Raw genomic sequence first — 20,314 nt, 5'->3', positions numbered from 1 at the left:
AGTCTCTGAAGATCTGATTTTTCTGCTGACTTGAGTGGATCCCTGAAGTTTTCCTGACACTCAGAATGTTACCAAGACTCTGACCTGATAACCAGAAATGAGTTGTTACCATGGTAACTGCCTCCTAACCTGAGAAAAGAAACCAAATAAGTGAACGTCCTGCCCCCCCGTTGAGGTCCAGGATCATCTGAGAAGACATACTGATTATCTATGAAAAGATCTGCTGAAGGAGCGGGTTGGAACCTCCACGTCCAGAACCAACACGACATTAAACAGTCAGAACCGCCAGTGTCAGCATCAAGTACCACATCTGCTTACAGAGTCTACGTAGAACCAGTGGGATCTGGTTTAGTCTGGACTGAAACTGAGCTTCTGTGAACATCAGAGAACCTTCAACTGAATCAAACTGCAACCCCTTTAAAGTTTGCATTAAGACAAAAAAAACAATGGAAATGTTTCTTTGCTTTTTTTATTTTCTTTTGGACAAGAAAAGCAGTAAGGTGGTTGGTTCTGGTGGTTGTCTTGGTTTCATCTCTGTTCTGACCTTGTAATGGACGGTCCCCACCTGTCCCCTCAAAAACCCGGGGACCCTGAATGGGAAATGATGGGTACAGAAAATGGATAGATGGACTTTGTCTGTAGGTCCAGAACATGGGGAACAAGCTGACGTCCAACATCTTAAAAAAGGGATGTATATAAGGACAGACAGGTCAATTCAAAGTGAGGTTAGAAGGATTGAAAAAACAAAAAGATAAAAAAAGAGAGATGTTGAAATGTAAAAAAAAAAAAAAAAAATAAAGTCTATCAATCCAAATAATAATGATGTTGTGAAAATATGTATAAAGTCAACTAAAATAATTTAATTTATTTTTTAATTCGTTTTTTTGTTTTGTTTTGTTTTGTTTTGTTTTGTCCCCCCCATGTTTTTATTCTCTGAGTCGTCGCAGGATTGATTAATCTGGTATCGATTGTTTGCGCCTGCGCTGTTCCTTCTGTCCGCGGCTGCTTTGGTCTGGGTTCCCCACAATCCCCCGCACCGCTGAATACTGTCCAGTCATTGTGCGGATAAAGTGAATCTGCTCTGCTCATAAACACCGGGTTAAACGAACCGTTCACCCCCAGAAACATGAAAGAGACAGCGGCCAAGCGGCGCGACAAGGCCGGAGGCCGAGACCGGGACTCCAAGTCCGACAAGTCCAAGGAGGCGAAGGACGCGGCCCCGGAGCCCCAGGACGTGGAGATGCCGGAGGAGGAGGCGGCTAACGCGGCTAAGCAGCCCAAAGAGCTAGACAGCCTGACACTGGAGGGTAAAACTGTTCCAACTGTCCCGGGGGGTTAGAACCAGAACCGGTTTATTGCTGGGATGGGTTACCGATAACAACGTTACACCTGCGGGGGTTAGCATGTTAGCATGAAGCTAGCTACTGAATGTTTCCGATAATGTAAACATCGAAAGACGGCTTTCAGATTAACTTTATTTTAATGTTTTCTGTCCATAAACACATCAGACGAGGTTCACTCTTGGCCCGGGTCCAGACCCAAAACCAGGTCGTGGTAAATAATAAGACCGCAGAACTGTTGGCTAACACCGTGTTTTTTGTGCTCATTAGCGGTCACTGAATGACTGTAAAACCGTTTCCAGATGTGACTCAGGTTCTGGTTTTCATTTGGACTCGATCTTTAGTCTTAATTTCTTTTAAATCTGAAAACCTCTTAACCAGTTATTCCTCTGAGATCAGTTCATGAGACCCAGCTGTAAAGTCTCATCAAACCTGGACCACATGGACTGGAATGTTGTGGCTTTACCAGGAGTGGACCAGATGATGGTTGACATGTGATTCGCCTCCACGCTGAACCAGGTCCATATCAGGGATGTTGTACATGATTCAAGGCTTCAGGTCGTTCCCCAGAAACACGGATGGTTAATGCGGTTCAGGTTCAAACGTTGAACGCTTGGACCCGGAGGTGACCGCCTGGACCTGGATGTGACCACCTGGACCCAGAGGTGACCACCTGAACTCCTCGCCACGTGGACAGAACCTACAATAATCAGGAAGTTCAGGTCTCAGACGACATGGTGACATTAATGAAGGCTGTAAATCACATCAATAATGTCAGATCAGTTTTTAATAAAAGAAAAACTCGGATGACCTCTGATCAGGAGATGTAGAGAAAAATAATAAAAAAACAATTTTATCTTCTAGAGGGGGTCAGACCAGACGGTCTCAGGTCATTTCAGTATGTCAGATTTAACCGTTAGATCACCATCACTACCATGTTGCTAAGAGACCTCTATTTAGACCTGGACATGATGATGAAGCCACTTCCTGTCAGACTTTCCACCAATCAGAGAGCTTAGATTGACGGTAACGTCCAATCAGGAGCAGCCAAAGATCAACCAGTGAGCAGAAAGTTCTATGTGTGTGTGAAAAGAAGAAAAATAATGCTCCTCTATGGCTGGAATAAAGCCAAGAAGACGTTTCTGATGCACGGTGGCGCCACAAAGCAGCTGAGCTGGAGTTGGTTTAGTGAGGATAGCAGGTAAATAGTAGCAGGAATAACTGGAAATGAGGAAAAAGTGGAAACATGGAAATAGTTTCTGTTGTGTGCTTGTTTCAATAACAATATTTTTTCTCCTGAAAGCCAAGACTTGAGAGAACGATGAGATGAGAAAAGGTTTGGTCACTGTTGGTCTGTGTGTTATTTCTACAAAGTTCTGTTAGTAATAAATTCTGCTTTCTTCTTCTGGTCGACCTTTATGCTGCTATATCTATTCATACATTCATTCTACATCATTTTAGCCTCTTGATCTCCTCCCCTCAGACATCAAGGAGCATGTGAAGCAAATAGAGAAGGCGGTGTCAGGGAAGGAGCCTCGCTTCGTTCTTCGTGCCCTCCGAGCGTTGCCCTCCACCAGCCGCCGCCTCAACGCCAACGTCCTCCACAAAGCCGTCTGCGGGTTCTTCACCAGCAACGCCGTCGCCAGAGAGTTCCTGCTGGGCTTCCTGGAGGAGGTGAAGCCACGCAGCGCCACTTCTGAACCACCTGCAGGTTAACACATGCAGTTCTGCCCAGAAGTATTGATCTGTCCCGTCTCTGTGTGTCCCAGCCGATGGAGATGGCGGACGGAGATGTCCAGTTTCGTCCCAGGACAGGGAAGGCGGCGTCGGCTCCTCTGCTGCCAGAGGTGGAGTCCTACCTGCAGCTGCTGCTGGTGGTCCACCTGACCAACAACAAGAGATACACCGAGGTCTGTCACTCCCCCCTCCCATCAGCTGTTTATCACACACCTGTCCTCCATCTGTTCTTTCATTGGTCCGGAAAACACAGACCCTGACGTTTGGACAGTTTATGAAAAGACTGGATCAGATGTCTCCTTTGGTCTGAACCAGGAGACCCCCGGGGTTGGCTTCTTTGGTTCGAACCAGGAGACCCCCGCGGTTGGCTTCTTTGGTTCGAACCAGGAGACCCCTGGGGTTGGCTTCTTTGGTCCGAACCAGGAGACCGCCGGGGTTGGCTTCTTTGGTTCGAACCAGAGGAGAATGAGTGTTTACATTGATCCAGACAAACCGGACTATCCCTGGAAGTGGACCAGGCTTGGTTAAACGTGGCCCAAACAGAACCAGAGTGAAATGATCCTGGGTCTCTTCCTGAACTTGAATCCTGTAATCTGACTAGTGTAAAACTGAACATGTAGTCAGATGTTAATTAGTGCGGGTACGGTTACTAAATGACATCGGCCATCTTGCTGCATACATGCCGACGCTCCAGGTAACTCCAGGTAACACGTCACTCGTGTTGCTTCTAATATGCTGATACCAGATCAGGGTTTGGCTGCCAGATCCCTCCTCCTCTTTCCTTCCTCCCGTGGCTGTGTGATCAGTCAGTCCGGTGGCTGGCAGGTGAAATACCTGGTGCAGGTGTGGACTGAACCACCTTTGCACCTTTTTACAGGGCGAGAGGGAAAAGCTCCACAGATGTCATATAATGAAGCACATGATTCCTTCTTCTCCATTTATAGAAACTAAAGCAAACCGGTGGGTAACAAACATGGGACGGTGGTATAAAAAGGTTAAATGCAGGCCGTGAACTGGTCTCGGAGTCCTCAGGGTATCCGGACTTTCCTGGGTCTGTTCTGCTGATGAATGACGACCGAACCAACGCGCTTCTCTCTGTGTTTGTTCCAGGCCCAGAAGGTCTCTGATGACCTGCTGCAGAAGATCGGCTCCAAGAAGAGCCGGGCTCTGGACCTGATCGCTGCTAAATGTTATTATTACCACGCCAGAGTTTACGAGTTCCTCAACCAGCTGGACACCATCCGCAGGTAAACCCCCGTCCCCCTCCTCCCGCTGCTCGTTGAGCCCTCCCTCACCTCCGTGTGTCTCCGCCCCCCAGCTTTCTACACACCCGACTGCGTACGGCGACGCTGCGGCACGACGCCGACGGGCAGGCCGTGCTGCTCAACCTGCTGCTGAGGAACTACCTCCACTTCAACCTGTACGACCAGGCCGAGAAGCTGGTGTCCAAGTCCATCTTCCCCGAGCTCGCCAACAACAACGAATGGGCCAGGTACCTCTACTACACAGGTGAGACCCCTGCCCTCACCTGCCGGCCGATACGGCCCCCTAGGAGCGTTAACCTGAGTGTCATGTGACCTCCTGCAGGTCGTATCAAGGCCATCCAGCTGGAGTACACGGAGGCCCGCAGGACCCTGACCAACGCTCTGAGGAAGGCGCCGCAGCACACCGCCGTGGGCTTCAAACAGACCGTACGCTCACACCCACGCACCACAGGGTCACGTGACCTCGCAGCTGTTGATCGCATGTCTCCGTGTGTCCTCAGGTCCACAAGCTGCTGATCGTGGTGGAGTTGTTGCTGGGAGAGATTCCTGACAGGCTGCAGTTCAGACAGCCGTCACTCAAAAGATCCCTGATGCCGTACTTCCTGCTCACCCAGGGTCAGTACCTGCACGGGGCGTCATGGCCGCCACCCGACGGGCCGTCATGGCCGCCGCCCGTCATGGCCGACGCCCAACGGGCCGTCATGGCCACCTTGTGGTGGTTAACACGCTTGAGTTGAAGCAGTGGGTGACTGTTCAGAGACCAGAACAACTAACCATCAGCTGACGGTAAAGCTGCAGCTGATTCCACGTTGTTTGGAACGCAAACTGCGAGTAAATCCATTAAAAGAGGGTTTATATTTTAACTCCGGGTCCATGTGGGACAGGTTCTGGATCCGGACCTGGACCGCAGTCCGCTTGTTAGTGACCTCTGATTTAGAGGATACAGTTGTCTCGTTATCAAGTTAGTTATTTAGTTTTACTTGTTCACTGGAATCTAAAATGATCTTAATTCAGAAGAAAATAGATTATTAGATTATAGAGGATTATAGATTATTAGTAAAAGTATCTAAATCTTAAGGGACTGAGCAGCGTTTATGTTTTTATATCAGATTTGTGATTCAGCCATTAAATGGTCTGGCTATTACACAAGTGGTCTGGAAAGCGTCTCCAGTCCGGTCTTGCAGACTAGTTTAGGTTGAACCTGTTAGGAGGGTCTTCACCATCCACCCACGTCTGTCTTCTACTGAAGCTCCACGGCAGGCCGGCCTGCAGCGCCCCCATGTGGTGACTCCACTCTCTGAGTTTATTCATGGAAACCAGTCAGACTCTTGGTCCTGATTCAGATCAGAGATGAAGGTTTCTGAGTCAGATGGATCATCTGTGGGTGGCCTTCTGGTCTCTGAATCTGCAACAATCAGGGCTCGGCAGACTGGTCACATGACCACAGCTTCCTCCAGGTCATGTGACCAGCAACGACAGAACCGGGACAGGAAGCCCTGAGATGCTCTGAATCTGATCTGATGAACTGTACAGATTTCTGTGTTTGGAGTGTGTTCAGTCTCACAGCAATGTGTGTGTGTGTGTGCGTGCTCCAGCTGTGAGGACAGGTAACCTGGCCAAGTTCAACCAGGTGTTGGAACAGTTTGGAGAGAAGTTCCAGACAGACGGGACGTACACGCTCATCATCCGCCTGCGACACAACGTCATCAAGACCGGTGAGCCAATTACACCTTACCTCTGCTGTGACATCACAGCGAAGCCTCTGATCCGACGATGTGTGTGTTTGTGTAGGTGTGCGTATGATCAGCCTGTCGTACTCTCGGATCTCTCTGGCCGACATCGCTCAGAAGCTGCAGCTCGACAGCCCGGAGGATGCAGAGTTCATCGTTGCCAAGGTAACCAGGATTTAACCATCATTCTCAGTCCAGACTGGTAGGCGGCGTCTAACCAGGCAGTCATGTGACCTGACTGTTACAGGCCATTCGTGACGGCGTGATCGAGGCCAGCATCAACCATGAGAAGGGCTTTGTCCAATCAAAGGAGACAATGGACATCTATGGAACCAGAGAGCCTCAGCTGGCGTTCCACCAGAGGATCTCCTTCTGCCTGGACATCCACAACATGTCTGTCAAGGTAATGGCCCACCTGCTCGCCACCTGGTTGCCATGGTGATTCAGTGTGTAAAACAGCCTTGGTTTTATCCACATCCACAATGAGGAAAAATCAGATGTTTGAGTCAGAGAGTTCTAAGACAAAGGAGGAGGAAGAAGAGGGGAAGAAGGAAGAGAGGACAAGGAAGGTGAAGAGTAGGAGGTAGAAGAGAGAAGAATGAGGAGAGAGATAGAGGGTGGAAACGATGAAGACTAGGAGGAGGAGAATGAAAAGGATAAAGAGGAGGAAGAAGAGAAGAAAGGACGAGAGGAAAAAGTAGGGAGTGAGAGGGGAGGATGATGAGAAAAAGGACATAATAAAAAATGATGATAATGAGATGGATTATGATGGCAATGAGGATGATGATAATTATAGTAATGAGGATGATGGTAATTATAGTAATGAGGATGATGATAATGATTATGATAAATAGGATGTGATGATTATGAGGATGATTATGATTAAAATGAGGATGTGATGATAATGAGGATGATGATAGTTGAGGATGGTGATTATGATAATTATAAGGATGATGATGATTATGAGGATTATGATGATTATAATGAGGATGTGATGATAATGAGGATGATGATGATTATGAGGATGTGATGATAATGAGGATGATGATGATTATAATGAGGATGTGATGATAATGAGGATGATGATGATTATAATGAGGATGTGATGATAATGAGGATGATGATGATTATAATGAGGATGTGATAATGACAGTAATGATAATAATGGGAATGGTAATGTGAATGAGGGTGCTGATGATGATGTTGATAATAATAATGAGGATGAAGGTCATGATGTGTGTATGTGTGTGTCTTTTCTGCAGGCCATGAGGTTTCCTCCTAAAGCTTACAACAAGGACCTGGAGTCAGCAGAGGTAATAGACCATGGCCTTTATGGGGCCAAGGACCACAGGTTGGGAACCACTGTTTATCTTTTACCTGTATTTTATTTTGACCAATCCTGTTTCATCTGTGTGGTGCCTTCAGGAGCGTCGAGAACGTGAGCAGCAGGATCTGGAGTTTGCCAAAGAAATGGCCGAAGACGATGATGACAGCTTCCCATAAGCCCCTCCTCCACACTGACTTCCTGTGTAGACAGGAAGTAGCTATATGTTAGCTTATGCGCTATTACCCACAATCCCCCTCTATCTTTTTTTCTTGTTTCCTGCTATGATGTTGCAGCTCTGAACTCTGAGGCTGTTGGTTGTTTCTAAGACAAATAAAAACTGTTTTTGTTTACACTGTTTGTTTGTTTGTCTCCTGTCACACATGCATGCCCAGATGACCTGGGTGGAGCTCCACCAGCGTAGCTACAGAAAGCCAGGCTGTATTAGGAAAGCTTTGCTTGAACTAACACCAGCTCTGAATTAAGGCTCATTCGTTCCACTAACACATTCCAGCTGCATCTAGCTGAGCTAATCCCAGCGAGGCTTACATAGCCTGGCTATGTGGAGGTCCTGAGGAACGTAGGAAGCCCTGACGAGTGGATGGTGGAAAAGAGGAGCAGCAGGAAAAGAGAGCAAACCGAGAGCTTCATTTTCTCAGCAGCTGAACAAAGAAAGCTGATGGAGATCAGTGACATGCGGTGGGTTCATGGCTGTTGAGGCACCGACTCCTCTGGAGTCACATTTACATTGTAAGAACAAAAAGAGCTTCTTATTTCACTATTCATCCACCAGCATGAAACTACGCCCCCTGGAGGTGAGGCAGAGTACTGCTGCCTCACCTGCTGACTTTTCTCTGCACTTTATTGTAGATCAGCAGGAATAATTCTCACACACACACATTAAAGACGTTACACACACGGTGGAGAGTCATGGTCTATAACACACATTTCTATAAGGTTCATGTTGGACATGCTGAGAAACAGGAACATGTCATGAACCCAGTTTCTACTTCTTAGACCTGGTTTTGTCCCAGTCTGAGCTTCTTAGACCTGGTTTTGTCCCAGTCATGTGACCTCCTCAGACCAGCTCCACTAGCTGAAGGAGGCGTTTACTGACCAGTTTCCATTAACTGGAAGGATCACGTTAAACTGGGACCCGACCCGCTGGAAACAAGCTGGTTTTACTGGGTGCGTCTGGCAGAAAAGTGCAGCTGCTGCTGATGTAGGAATGTGAGGAATATTTACACCTGCAAGTGTTGGATCCTAATGAATTAAAATGTTGAGTTTTTATTCATTTTAAAGAGTGAGATGAATCTTTTGTGTCCTCGTCTCATGCAGGCATTTCAGGCCGTTTTAATACGAAGGTCTTTGTGGTGCAGCAGCATGATTTGAACGAATCAAAACTGCGACTCGGTTCTCATCATTTCAAACGGAGGAAAGAACTGAGACATAGAACCTGGACTATAGTTTATTTTTTTGTCTGACGTCTTGATGTTTGACGCTTTAAATGTTTTAAAATGTGATGAAACCTGAATTCTAGAAAGTGAATAAAATGTTAAGATGGGGAAACCAGGCAGAACAATCTGCTGACTCATCATGTTTCCAGCATTTCTTAAAGAGCACACATGATGACACATAAACACACCCAGAAGGAAGTTGCCACGCACACACAGTTCCATGGTTAATGTGGGTTCTGTTCCAGGCGTCATGTTTCCATGGAAACAGTCTAAGAAGTGATGAAACCCGATGACCTGCTTCATTAATCACCTCCTTCCTCATCTGTGTCAACACATGTCCCTCCTGAAGAAATTCCAGATTCCAGAGACAGGAGTCTGCTTCAGTCTGGACATCCAGGAGACTCTGGACATCCTGGAGACTGGACATCCTGGATGTCCTTGAGACTGGACATCCTGGAGACCCTGAACATCCTGGAGACTCTGGACATCCTGGAGACTCTGGACATCCTGGAGACTGGACATTCTGGATGTCCTGGAGACTCTGGAGATGCTGGACATCCTGGAGACTCTGGACATTCTGGATGTCCTGGAGACTCTGGACATCCTGGAGACCCCGGATATCCTGGAGACTGGACATTCTGGATGTCCTGGAGACTCTGGAGATGCTGGACATCCTGGAGACTCTGGACATCCTGGAGACTGGACATTCTGGATGTCCTAGAGACTCTGGACATCCTGGAGACCCTGGACATTCTGGATGTCCTGGAGACTCTGGAGTTGCTGGACATCCTGGAGACTCTGGACATCCTGGAGACTGGACATTCTGGATGTCCTGGAGACCCTGGATATCCTGGAGACTGGACATTCTGGATGTCCTGGAGACCCTGGATATCCTGGAGACTGGACATTCTGGATGTCCTGGAGACTCTGGAGTTGCTGGACATCCTGGAGACTCTGGACATCCTGGAGACCCTGGACATTCTGGATGTCCTGGAGACTCTGGACATCCTGGAGACCCTGGACATTCTGGATGTCCTGGAGACTCTGGAGTTGCTGGACATCCTGGAGACTGGACATCCTGGATGTCCTGGAGATCCTGGTCCTGGTCAAAAACCCAGAAACAAACCTGGACTATTTTTAAGGGGCATCAGTTCCACTGGCAGAGTGGTGCCATGCTAACACCTCCTGCTGACGTAGACACAAGTAGGAGATGATTACTGACTATGGGAGGAGCCAGCAGAGGAACTACACCCCTCTGAAGATTACTGGGACTCTGGTGGAGAGGGGGTCCATGTTCCAGTACCTGGACTCCGCACATAGACAGCCAGGTGAAGAAGACGAGGCAGCAACACCTGAGGAAGTTCAGAGTCTCTCTGAGGATCATGAGGATGTTCTCCACTGGAGTGGTGGAGAGAGTTCTGGTAACACCACCCAGTGGTACGGGACCAGGACTGGTCAGGACCGGGGGGCCCTGCAGAGGGTGCTGAGGTCAGCAGAGCGTACCATGGTACCACCCTCCCCCCTCCAGGACATCTTCATGAGGAGACCAGCAGCCAGAGGAACAGGACCATGGAGACCCTCATCATCGTAACAACGGTGTGGTGGAGCGTCTGAGGCTCATGAAGGCGAACTCAGACTCAGGAGGAGCTTCTTCCCTCCGGCTGGAGGAGCTGGAACTCGACCCCTGGCCAGCGTCCGACCTTCTGCTGGAAACACAGTCATTTCCTCCCTTTATCTGCTCCATCCGCACTGGAAATGTTCTGTGTACATGTAGTCGGTCTGTACAGCACCTCGCTGTGGCTCAGTAGATTTATTTTTACTGTCTTTATTACCGTCTGGTTTTCTACTGCTGGTAAGTGGCTGAACGGCCTTGGCTGCCTTTCACTGCCACCTGCTATATGATGAACAACTTGAAACTTAATAGAACAGTGAGAACAACAATATGCAGTGTTTACAAGCATATCTCCTCCTGCAGCGAGTTAGCATCCTGCTAACGGTGACTCGGAACCAAGGCCGGACTCTGGAGGACCTGCCCCGTCCCAGCTGAGCAGCCGGAAGCTGTTTTATCAAGGATTATTATTTCTTTATTTATTTTGGTGTCCAGCACCGTGATTTTTATCTGTGAAAAGAGCTTTATAAATAAATTTACTTTCTCTTTTCTGTAGAGGTGGAGGTGTTCTTACATGTTTGTATCTGTGGCGGTTATATTTCTAGTTTCTTATCAACAGCTAAGAGACAAAATGTTGTTGTGCTGCACAATAAAGATCATGAATCTAATAATAATAATGACACCAGTATAGAGACCTGGTCTAACTTGGTCTAAAAGAAAATATATAAATAAAAGAGACGTTTCTTCATACTGATCAAATTAAAGCTTTTAAAAGAACTTTATCCAGACTTTGCCGGTTTATATGCTTCTTTATTAATTTCTTTGTTTTACTGGATCCGGTCTGATGTGGTTCGGGTTCCAGGATCCGGTCTGATGTGGTTCAGATCGATAGAAACTAATCAATAATCAGAGCTGATCAGTAAGAATCGGGGTGAGGATGAAACGCGGTGGAAGTCCTCTCAGGCTGAGGAAGGTGTGTAGTCACGTGACTTACCTGCACCGCTCCTGGCTGTGGACTCTGTGACGCATTTGGATTTTCGGAGTCTTCGCAAGACTCCGGTCCCATGTCCGTCAGCGGAAAACCCCGCGAGGGATCATAAAAACCTCTGAACCGCCTCCAATGGAGCCTGAGACGGAGCTTGCAGAGCCACACGGACACACGCAGCCGCCCTGACAGACATGCACACCCCGACAGGTAGGTCCACACCTGGAGCGCGTGACAGCAGGACTGAGTCGAGCTCGCAGCGGGTCATGAACCAGATGCTTAATGGTTGAGGTCTGTGTGTGTCCAGTGGACTCCCAGCCTTCCAGTACTGGAGATGTTCATGAACGAATAGATTCTTTTGAATGGTTCTTTTAATGAACCATGAGAACTGAATTTTATCCAGAAGTTTTAGTAAAAACTGCAGCGACGTTGCTCCGGTTGATTCTGTTTTTATTTCTACATCTTGTCCAGTGGATTTTATGTTGGTTCATATTTTAATTATTTAGGATTCTTATGTTTTGTTCCTGTGTGGAAAATGTTGGAGTAAAGTTGTCTTACATGGAACTTAGTTGCAGCTGTTTAGTTTTTGTTGTGCCACAAAGTTTTTTGATGAAGGAAAATCCAAAGTAGTGATCTGAGTGTCAGAGCATGGCCATATGGAGCTCCTTTACAAAATGGTTGCTATGGAAACGTTAGCAAGCATATGGTGGTGGAGTGTCTAAGTTTGAATTATTCAGGTCCAAATCTGACCCTCCAGAGATGATTTCCTCTGATGAGTTGTCTCTGATTAAATTCTAAACATAAGTAAATAAAATGAATGAGCCGGTCTTTTGAACGGCTCTTTGAAAAGGAACGACTCCTCAAAGTCTGGCTCCCTTCAAAGAGCCTTAAATCTCATCTATCCAGCACTGATTCTAACTGGTTTCCTCCTCCAGTTGCCGCTCTGCTGCACTGCTTCCTGTTTGCAGCTCTGGTCCAATCAGCTCCCATCACCTCGCCAGCGTTCAGCGAGGCCGTCAAGCAAACCAAGACCCTGGTGGAGAAAATCCTGGATGACATCCCCATAGCACACACCGCCACCGTCAACACCCAGGTAATCAGACACCCCATTGGCTGCAGCTGATTGGCTCCTGTCTTCTTCTTCATGTGATGTTAACGGTGTCTTCCGTCCTCAGGGTTTCACCCTGGACGCCTCCAGCCACACCACAAACCTGCAGCTGATGGTGACGTCACTGGGGATCCCTGCCACCCCCGTCCTCAAACCGCCATCCCAGCATTTCACACCGGTCAGTGCGGAGGGTCCAGACTGGGTCTGGGTGGGTCGGGTTAGCTTCAGTAGGTTCAGATGGTCTGGATTGGGTCCAGACTGGGTCTGGATTCTTCTGTCCCGGGTCTACAAGGCTGTTTTTAAATGGTTTGGATCCTGTCTTAGTGGTAGAAGTTCTTCACTCAGCACTGGTGGATGTTGTTCTACCACAGCACCTCTTTCTTGTGGAGTTCCTCAAGGGTCCATCTTTGCCCCACCTCTATTTTCTTCATATATTTTACTCTTAGGATCTATTTTTTAAAAAACACCATTTTTATGCTGATGATACTCAGATTTATCTCCCACTGAAAAAGGAAAAGAACCATTCATCACCCCGACCCTTGTTTCTTTCCACGGCTCCCCATCAAGTTGAGCATTGATTTTAAGATTTTATTGTTTGGTTTTACATCTCCTCATGGTTTAGCCCCCTCCTACTTAGCAGATCTTTTATACCATTACACCCCACATAGATCCTTGAGGGCCTCTGTCCAAAGACGGCTGGTGGTCCCAGGTACAGGTTGAGCCAACGGGAAGGTCGTTCCTTCGCAGTTGCTGGCCACAAACTCTGGAACGACCTCCCCCCCTCATATCAGGTTCTGTTCCTAACCTGGACATCTTTACAAGTTAGGTAAAGATGCACGTTAACTCTTCGGCCTTTGCTGATGTGCAGTAGCCGACTCTGTTTATGTCAGTGTTTTTATTTCCATTTGCTTCTCTTATGTTGCGTGAGCCTTTGAGTCTTTTGCCGTTCCTGTCTTTAAATGTGCTTTATAAATTTTGATGCCTTGCCTTTGTTTTGATCCTTGAGGTGGATCTTGAGTTTTGTGGGTTTCTTTGTGTTTCTGAATGGTTGTCATGGTGATTGATGGAGTTGTGCAGTAACTGTCCCAGGGAAGTTCTGGTTGTTTGAGAGGCTTTGGGGTGGTCCTTCTGGAGGTCTTTACTGTATTTTGGATGTTTGGATGTAATTGGAAGTTTACTACAGATGTTCAGATGGTTTGAGGGTAGACTAGAAGGTAGACTAGAAGGTTTACAATCCAGCCACTAAATGTAGTTTTATTCAGAGACTCTATCTGGTAAATCCACAATGATCCATGATAACAGCTTTATTTATCACATTCCATCATAAAAACATCACCATCACTACTATGTTGCTAAGAGACCTCTATTTAGACCTGGACATGATGATGAAGCCACTTCCTGTCAGACTTTCCACCAATCAGAGAGCTTAGATTGACGGTAACGTCCAATCAGGAGCAGCCAAAGATCAACCAGTGAGCAGAAAGTTCTATGTGTGTGTGAAAAGAAGGAAGTGATTCTGGGTTTTAATGGTTCTGTGCTGAGTGTGAAGGTTCTAGAAAGAACTGGGACAAAACAGTGAAATGAACTTTGATCTGGGGAAGAACCGGTCCGGTCCTGATCCAACCTGTGTTCTGGTTCCAGCTGAACCTGGTCAGGCGGTTGTGTGTGATGATGTAACCTGGTGTGTGCGTGTCTCCCTCTGCAGGACATGTGTGTGGCTCGTATGTTAGCGGGAACCCAGCTGTACCAGAACCTGCTGGAAGTCCTGTCCAGCAACCTGAGCGGTCTGGAGACCCTGCAAGCCGACCTCAGAGACTTGCTGACCCACATCGCCAAGGTAACGCACACCTGCTATGACATCACAGCTGTCTCATGTGATCTGGGTTATGATTGGCTGACATCAGTCTGTGTGTTTCAGATGAAGAAGGTGGCTCAGCTTGGAGGGGACGCTTCGGATCAGAACCACAGTCTGGACCTGGCCTCGCATCTCCAAGAGGCATACAAGGTCCAAGTGATGGTGCACATGACGCTGGTGCAGCTGCGCTCGTTCTGTCACGACCTGATCCGCAGCCTGAGAGCACTCGCCACCTACAGGCCGGACACTGCAGGTGCACAATAAGCCCCACCCACAGCAGGGTGAGCCAACCAGATGCATGCTAAGCTCCGCCCACCGCAAGGTGAGCCAACCCTGCAGAAAAAGCTGACTGGGGACTTTGTGCAGGAATTTCTGGTTCGATTCTTTTCTGCTGGAGCTCAACATCTTAAGGCTGCAGCTCAACATCTTAAGGCTGCACAGAGGGTGCAGGTTTCTGCTGTAGTCCAGGATCTGGGGTGCAGGTTTCTGCTGTAGTCCAGGATGTGGACCTCTCTGCATCAGATCTGATCCTGGAGGCCTTGTGCAAGTCTCGGCTTGCCAATCTTCTGGAATGTTGCCGCAGGACGAATTTTTAAAAAGAGTAGAAAAGCCAAAAAAACAAGTTGCTGGTGAGGAGGGAAGATCTGCAGGTCTGGACCTGCCCGGCTTTCTTCTTCTCCTCCTCTTTCCCTGCAGATCAGACGAGGAGTTTACAGCCAAATCTCTGAACAAGGTTTAATGCTGAATGAAAGAAGCAGAAATTTTTCCACTTTTCTAACTTACTGAATGTTTTTATTAGAAATGTAAAATCCATTTCTGTTGGTCTGGAAAGTCACAAGATCTTTTATTTTTATTTCTGAGCAGAAATGTTTATTTATCAGTAATTTATTTATTGATGATATTTATTTATTATTTATTGATTGTTGTTGCATTTTCAGAGCTGACGCTGAGTCGGGCTGAACTTTGTAAACTCAGTGAGTTAAATTCTAGGACAGAGGGGCGAGCGAGCCTTAAACACTGCTGAGAGAGAGAGAGCGAGAGAGAGACAGGAAGTGAAAAGTTTCTGGAATAGGACTGATCACGAATGACGTCAAAATGCTATTTTTAGAACAGCGTACTGCGCAGGCGCCGCCGCCATATTGGATTCGGACAAACAACCTGTGGAGCGTGTATACTGTGTTTGTAGGAGCAAAGTTGCATTCCGAATATTTCTTTAACAAAACCATTATGGTAACAACTAAACACTGCTGCTTCGGTGTCTGCCGAAGTTACTCGCGATATAGTGACCGTGAACATATGAAGGGAGTTTTTTTCATTCCATTTTCAAAGCAGCCTGTATTTTCACAAATGGTTTTTGTTGCTGCCTGCTTAGTCAACTTTCAGGAACCACTTGTAACATAACAGGAAAGATGTTGAACGTGAGGTAGCAGTTAAGTTCTTGAATTAATTCATACATGAGCTGTTGAATTAACTACTCTGTCATGAAGTAATTAATTGTAATAGAAATGAAGTTCAAATAAAAACATTTCAGATGCATTTGTTTTTTTTATTGTGACTGATAATGTTCACTGTGATCCTTCAGCATCAATAGTTCAAACTCAGAATCGGAAGGTGTCTAGGAAGTCTCATTTCTACATACTCTGGGCACAGGTAATTACAGTGGAAGTTTCTCAGAACAGGAACCATAGCGTCAAAGAAATCTTTGTCAAACAATATTTTTTTAACTATCATTCCTTTTGGGCTCCAAATAACAAAGTAGGACCACTCTCTCTGTAAAACGCCCATTTGCATCTGCACCTGGTAATAGTACGCATGTTTTTTACTCATGGTTACCTCATCCCCATCTACCTTCAAACAGAAACCTGCCAGCTGTTTCTTGCTCAGTGCTGTGTAGAAGTCTTTTGGATGTGCTTCTTTCAGTGATATGGGGCATTTTATTTCCAACACCCCGTGACTGTCCAAGTCTCTGTCATGCAACAGGCCATCTGGTGAGGCAGCAAGGTAGGGATACTCAGAGTTTACCCACAGTCCAGTCTAACTGTCATGTTCGGGAATTTCTCCACAAAGCTTTGCCTTGCCTTAGCCTCATTTACATGGCCATACTCCAGACTAACAGCTTTCACAGGTGGTTCCCATAGCTTTCTTTTCACCAGGTTTGCTCTAACACAGTCACTTGAAGCTGTTACTACTGATTTAGCTATAGATGCAGTTACCCTAAGTCTGCGCTCAGCAAACCAAGTCTCATCCCCCTGTACAGAACATAGTTCTGTGACACCACTCACACTGGGCATCAGATTTTGGCAAATTATGCCCACCTTTTGTTGTAACAAGCCTGTTTCATCAATGGAGAGGGTGTAGTTGTCAAAATGCATGGGGATGATGGTCTCCCACATACTACCCTGAGGAGAACTTGCAGTTTGTAGATCTCTCACAAAATTGTTCATCTCCACATGTGTTAGCGATGTCCTCCGCAAAGAAGTAGGCCTAGGGTCAAAGTTTATTACAGCAGACATCTTCCGCTTTCTGTTTGGATACTGAGCATCTGTGATGGACTTTGGGTTTTTGCCCACCTTCCTGCCAACATTCCAGGTGCATGGTTTGCTTGTACAGGATTCATCACTTCTGGAGTTCTTACAGTCATCTATTGCAAAGAGAACTGCAGCCACATGACTACAGCGCCCAAGTGAGGAAGCCTTACACTCACAGGAAGCATTTTGCACAAACCCAGTGTTCGAGGAGAGAACTATCACAACATTGTATGTGATCTTTCGCATGCTTCCAAGAACTTTTGCTTTAACATGATACTGGTTACCTTGATATAAATCCTGCATCATGGTCACATTTTGACTCTCAAACAACTGTCTTCCTCTTCTCAATGGTTTTGTTGTTTGACAGTGTAATCCTTCATCTTCCACATCACTATTTTCTTGCACTGATTCTATGATGTGGTGATAAATATGTCCAGAACTGAAGCAAACCGGTATGCCGCTTTGAGGAAAATCTTTCCAGTTTCCATCCTTTGGTTGAAGATCCTCATTTGCTGGACTTGACCCTCGCTGTGATGCAGCTTTGATGTTATACCATGCACCACCGTCTACAGCTGGATCAATTTTAAATTCTTGATCCACAGCATGCTGGCATCTGTACAAACACAATGCATGGAGTAATGTATTTATCTAATAATCAAACAGAACAATATCTCTGAAAATAAATATATCTTGCCTTTGTATTTATAATTCATAAAGGAGCTATACCTGATATTATTTTAATATGTCTAAGAAGAATGGTTTTTACATAGTATATTATGTGGTACAAGGGGTAAGTCCATAAAACCAAATGAGTCATTGATTGCTAAGGATGTAAGGAAACAATCGAAAATTGATTTAAAACCAATTCAAACTGGTTTAAATGGAAATCGATGTAGAAAAAAGGAAAATTGATTTGCATGTAATGCATCAATGAAGATGACGTTCAAAACAAATCATCTTTTGTTCACAAAAAGATTTGTTTTCCATTCCTATCCATTTTCATAATAATTATTTGTTCAGTGTTAAGTTTTGTTAGTACAACAAGCAATAGAAGGCCACAGTTTTAAACAAGGGAGAAAGGGGCAAATATAAGAAAAATGTGAATGAAATGTGAAACACACTAGTTACACTGCATACAACACTAATAACTGAGCGAGAGCTAGCTTAAAAACAGCTTACCTTTCAACTAATAAAGCTTTCTTTCCGCTCACTTTGAGGCCTCTACATGTCAACCAACGTTTAAGTTCAACAACACTGTGTTTACTGATTGAACTGTACTGAAATGAAGCTCCCGGGACGTCTTTTTCTTCCAAAACTACACGTACTCTAGGTGTCGCCATCGTAAACTAACTCTTTGTTTGTCCGAACTCGCGCTGTTGCCGGAGCTCATGAATATTGATGAGTAAATGTGACGTCATTTGAGATCAGTGCTATTGAGCAACAAGCATGATGACATCATAGGGGTGATGACATCACAGTAGTGTTAACCAAAGACAGGTTGACCAGCTGACTTAGGGAACATCATCATCATGTTCATATCTGAGGATATTTATTTACTTTTTTCTGTTTTTCCAGCTGATTGTTTTCATTTCCTCCTTTTTTATTTAAATGTCTTTAAATATCTTTGCATTATTTGTCTTTATATGCAGAATATAATAAAGTTTTTATGTCATATTCTTCATTTGTCTCATCATCAAAGCCTCGTTTCTGGTCCTGTGTTTGGGTATTAATCCTCATTGTTCAGGTGTGCTGGTGTCGGCCACGACAACGCTTATCAGGCTGATGGGATATAGACCAGGGGAAAGGAGACTCAAAGATTTAACCTGCAATTCAATCCAGCTTTATTTATAAAGGACTTAAAATAAATCCACTAAAACGCATCCAAACACAGAGCCAAGCTTCAACATGGGATCTGTGTTTACCTACATCAGCCAGCAGGGGGCAGTAATATATAATATTTTATAAAAGGGAGGGTGAAATAAAACATTTGCTCATGTTTGCAACTGAACTGGTTCATCTGAGTTTCTGTACAGCACATAAAACTCAGGAAGGAATTTTAGGAAAAATAGGACCGTAAGTATGCATGTATATATGTATATATGTGTGTATGTGTGTATGTATGTATGTATGTATGCATGTATGCATGTATGTATGTATGTGTGTATGTATGTATGTATGTATATATGTGTGTATGTGTGTATGTATGTATGTATGTATGTATGTATGCATGTATGCATGTATGTGTGTATGTATGTATGTATGTATGCATGTATGCATGTATGTATGTATGTGTGTATGTATGTATGTATGCATATATGTATGTATGTATATATGTGTGTATGTGTGTATGTGTGTATGTATGTATGTATGTATGCATGTATGCATGTATGTATGTATGTGTGTATGTATGTATGTATGCATATATGTATGTATGTATATATGTGTGTATGTGTGTATGTATGTATGTATGTATGTATGTATGCATGTATGCATGTATGTATGTATGTATGTATATATGTATGTATGTACAGTCATGGACAAAATTGTTGGTACCCTTCGGTTAATGAAAGAAAATATCACAATGGTCACAGAAATAACTTGAATCTCACAAAAGTAATAATAAATAAAAATTCTATGAAATTTAACCAATGAAAGTCAGACATTGCTTTTCAACCATGTTTCAACAGAATTATTTAAAAAAATAAACTCATGAAACAGGCCTGGACAAAAATGATGGTACCCTTAACTTAGTATTTTGTTGCACAACCTTTTGAGGCAATCACTGCAATCAAACAATTCCTGTAACTGTTAATGAGACGTCTGCACCTCTCAGCAGGTATTTTGATCCACTCCTCATAAGCAAACTGCTCCAGTTGTCTCAGGTTTGAAGGGAGCCTTTTCCAGACGGCATGTTTCAGCTCCTCCCAAAGATGCTCAATACGATTTAGGTCAGGGCTCATAGAAGGCCACTTTAGAATAGTCCAATGTTTCGTTCTTAGCCATTCTTGGGTGATTTTAGCTGTGTTTTGGGTCATTGTCCTGTTGCAAGACCCATAACCTGCGACTGAGACCAAGCTTTCTGACACTGGCCAGCAGATTTCTCTCTAGAATCTCTTGATAGTCTTGAGATTTCATTGTACCGGCACAGATTCAAGACACCCTGTACCAGATGCAGCAAAGCAGCCCCAGAACATAACAGAGCCTCCTCCATGTTTCAAAGTAGGGACGGTGTTCTTGTCTTCATATGCTTCATTTTTCCATCTGTAAACATAGAGCTGATGAGCCTTGGCAAAAAGTTCCATTTTTGTCTCATCTGTCCATAGGACATTCTCCCAGAAGCTTTGTGGCTTGTCAACATGTAGTTTGGCTTTTTTAT

The 20,314-nt window shown here is 45.3% G+C and overlaps 3 protein-coding genes across 4 annotated transcripts in view; all 3 read left to right on the top strand.

The window, feature by feature from the left end:
* Positions 1–20,314, top strand: part of LOC121651305 — a 543,600-nt gene that overhangs the window by 373,404 nt on the left and 149,882 nt on the right. The window lies entirely within an intron of this gene.
* Positions 999–7,753, top strand: psmd3 (proteasome 26S subunit, non-ATPase 3). Its single transcript, XM_042003595.1, has 12 exons — positions 999–1,307; positions 2,824–3,014; positions 3,110–3,250; positions 4,188–4,324; positions 4,396–4,586; positions 4,665–4,768; positions 4,843–4,957; positions 5,938–6,057; positions 6,134–6,237; positions 6,320–6,475; positions 7,335–7,385; positions 7,498–7,753. The coding sequence occupies exons 1-12, from the start codon at positions 1,127–1,129 to the stop codon at positions 7,573–7,575; spliced, it is 1,569 nt and encodes a 522-aa protein (XP_041859529.1). The 5' UTR covers positions 999–1,126; the 3' UTR covers positions 7,576–7,753.
* LOC121651656 lies at positions 11,455–15,944 on the top strand. Its single transcript, XM_042004019.1, has 5 exons — positions 11,455–11,657; positions 12,383–12,540; positions 12,623–12,733; positions 14,261–14,392; positions 14,474–15,944. Exons 1-5 carry the CDS (start codon positions 11,642–11,644, stop codon positions 14,672–14,674), a joined length of 618 nt encoding a protein of 205 aa, XP_041859953.1. The 5' UTR covers positions 11,455–11,641; the 3' UTR covers positions 14,675–15,944.

Source organism: Melanotaenia boesemani, chromosome 2 (assembly GCF_017639745.1).
Source record: "Melanotaenia boesemani isolate fMelBoe1 chromosome 2, fMelBoe1.pri, whole genome shotgun sequence".
NCBI lineage: Eukaryota > Metazoa > Chordata > Actinopteri > Atheriniformes > Melanotaeniidae > Melanotaenia > Melanotaenia boesemani.
The sequence above is the reverse complement of the archived record's forward strand: the minus strand, read 5'-3'. Positions and strand labels throughout refer to the sequence as shown.

Excerpts from the sequence above, each read along its gene's own strand:
- psmd3 (XM_042003595.1), top strand. The coding sequence starts at position 1,127 with ATGAAAGAGACAGCGGCCAAGCGGCGCGACAAGGCCGGAGGCCGAGAC. Across the intron at positions 4,325-4,395 it reads CAGCTGGACACCATCCGCAG|CTTTCTACACACCCGACTGC; the intron begins GTAAACCCCCGT and ends TCCGCCCCCCAG. Across the intron at positions 6,058-6,133 it reads ACACAACGTCATCAAGACCG|GTGTGCGTATGATCAGCCTG; the intron begins GTGAGCCAATTA and ends GTGTTTGTGTAG.
- LOC121651656 (XM_042004019.1), top strand. Across the intron at positions 12,541-12,622 it reads CCGCCACCGTCAACACCCAG|GGTTTCACCCTGGACGCCTC; the intron begins GTAATCAGACAC and ends TTCCGTCCTCAG. Across the intron at positions 14,393-14,473 it reads TGCTGACCCACATCGCCAAG|ATGAAGAAGGTGGCTCAGCT; the intron begins GTAACGCACACC and ends TGTGTGTTTCAG.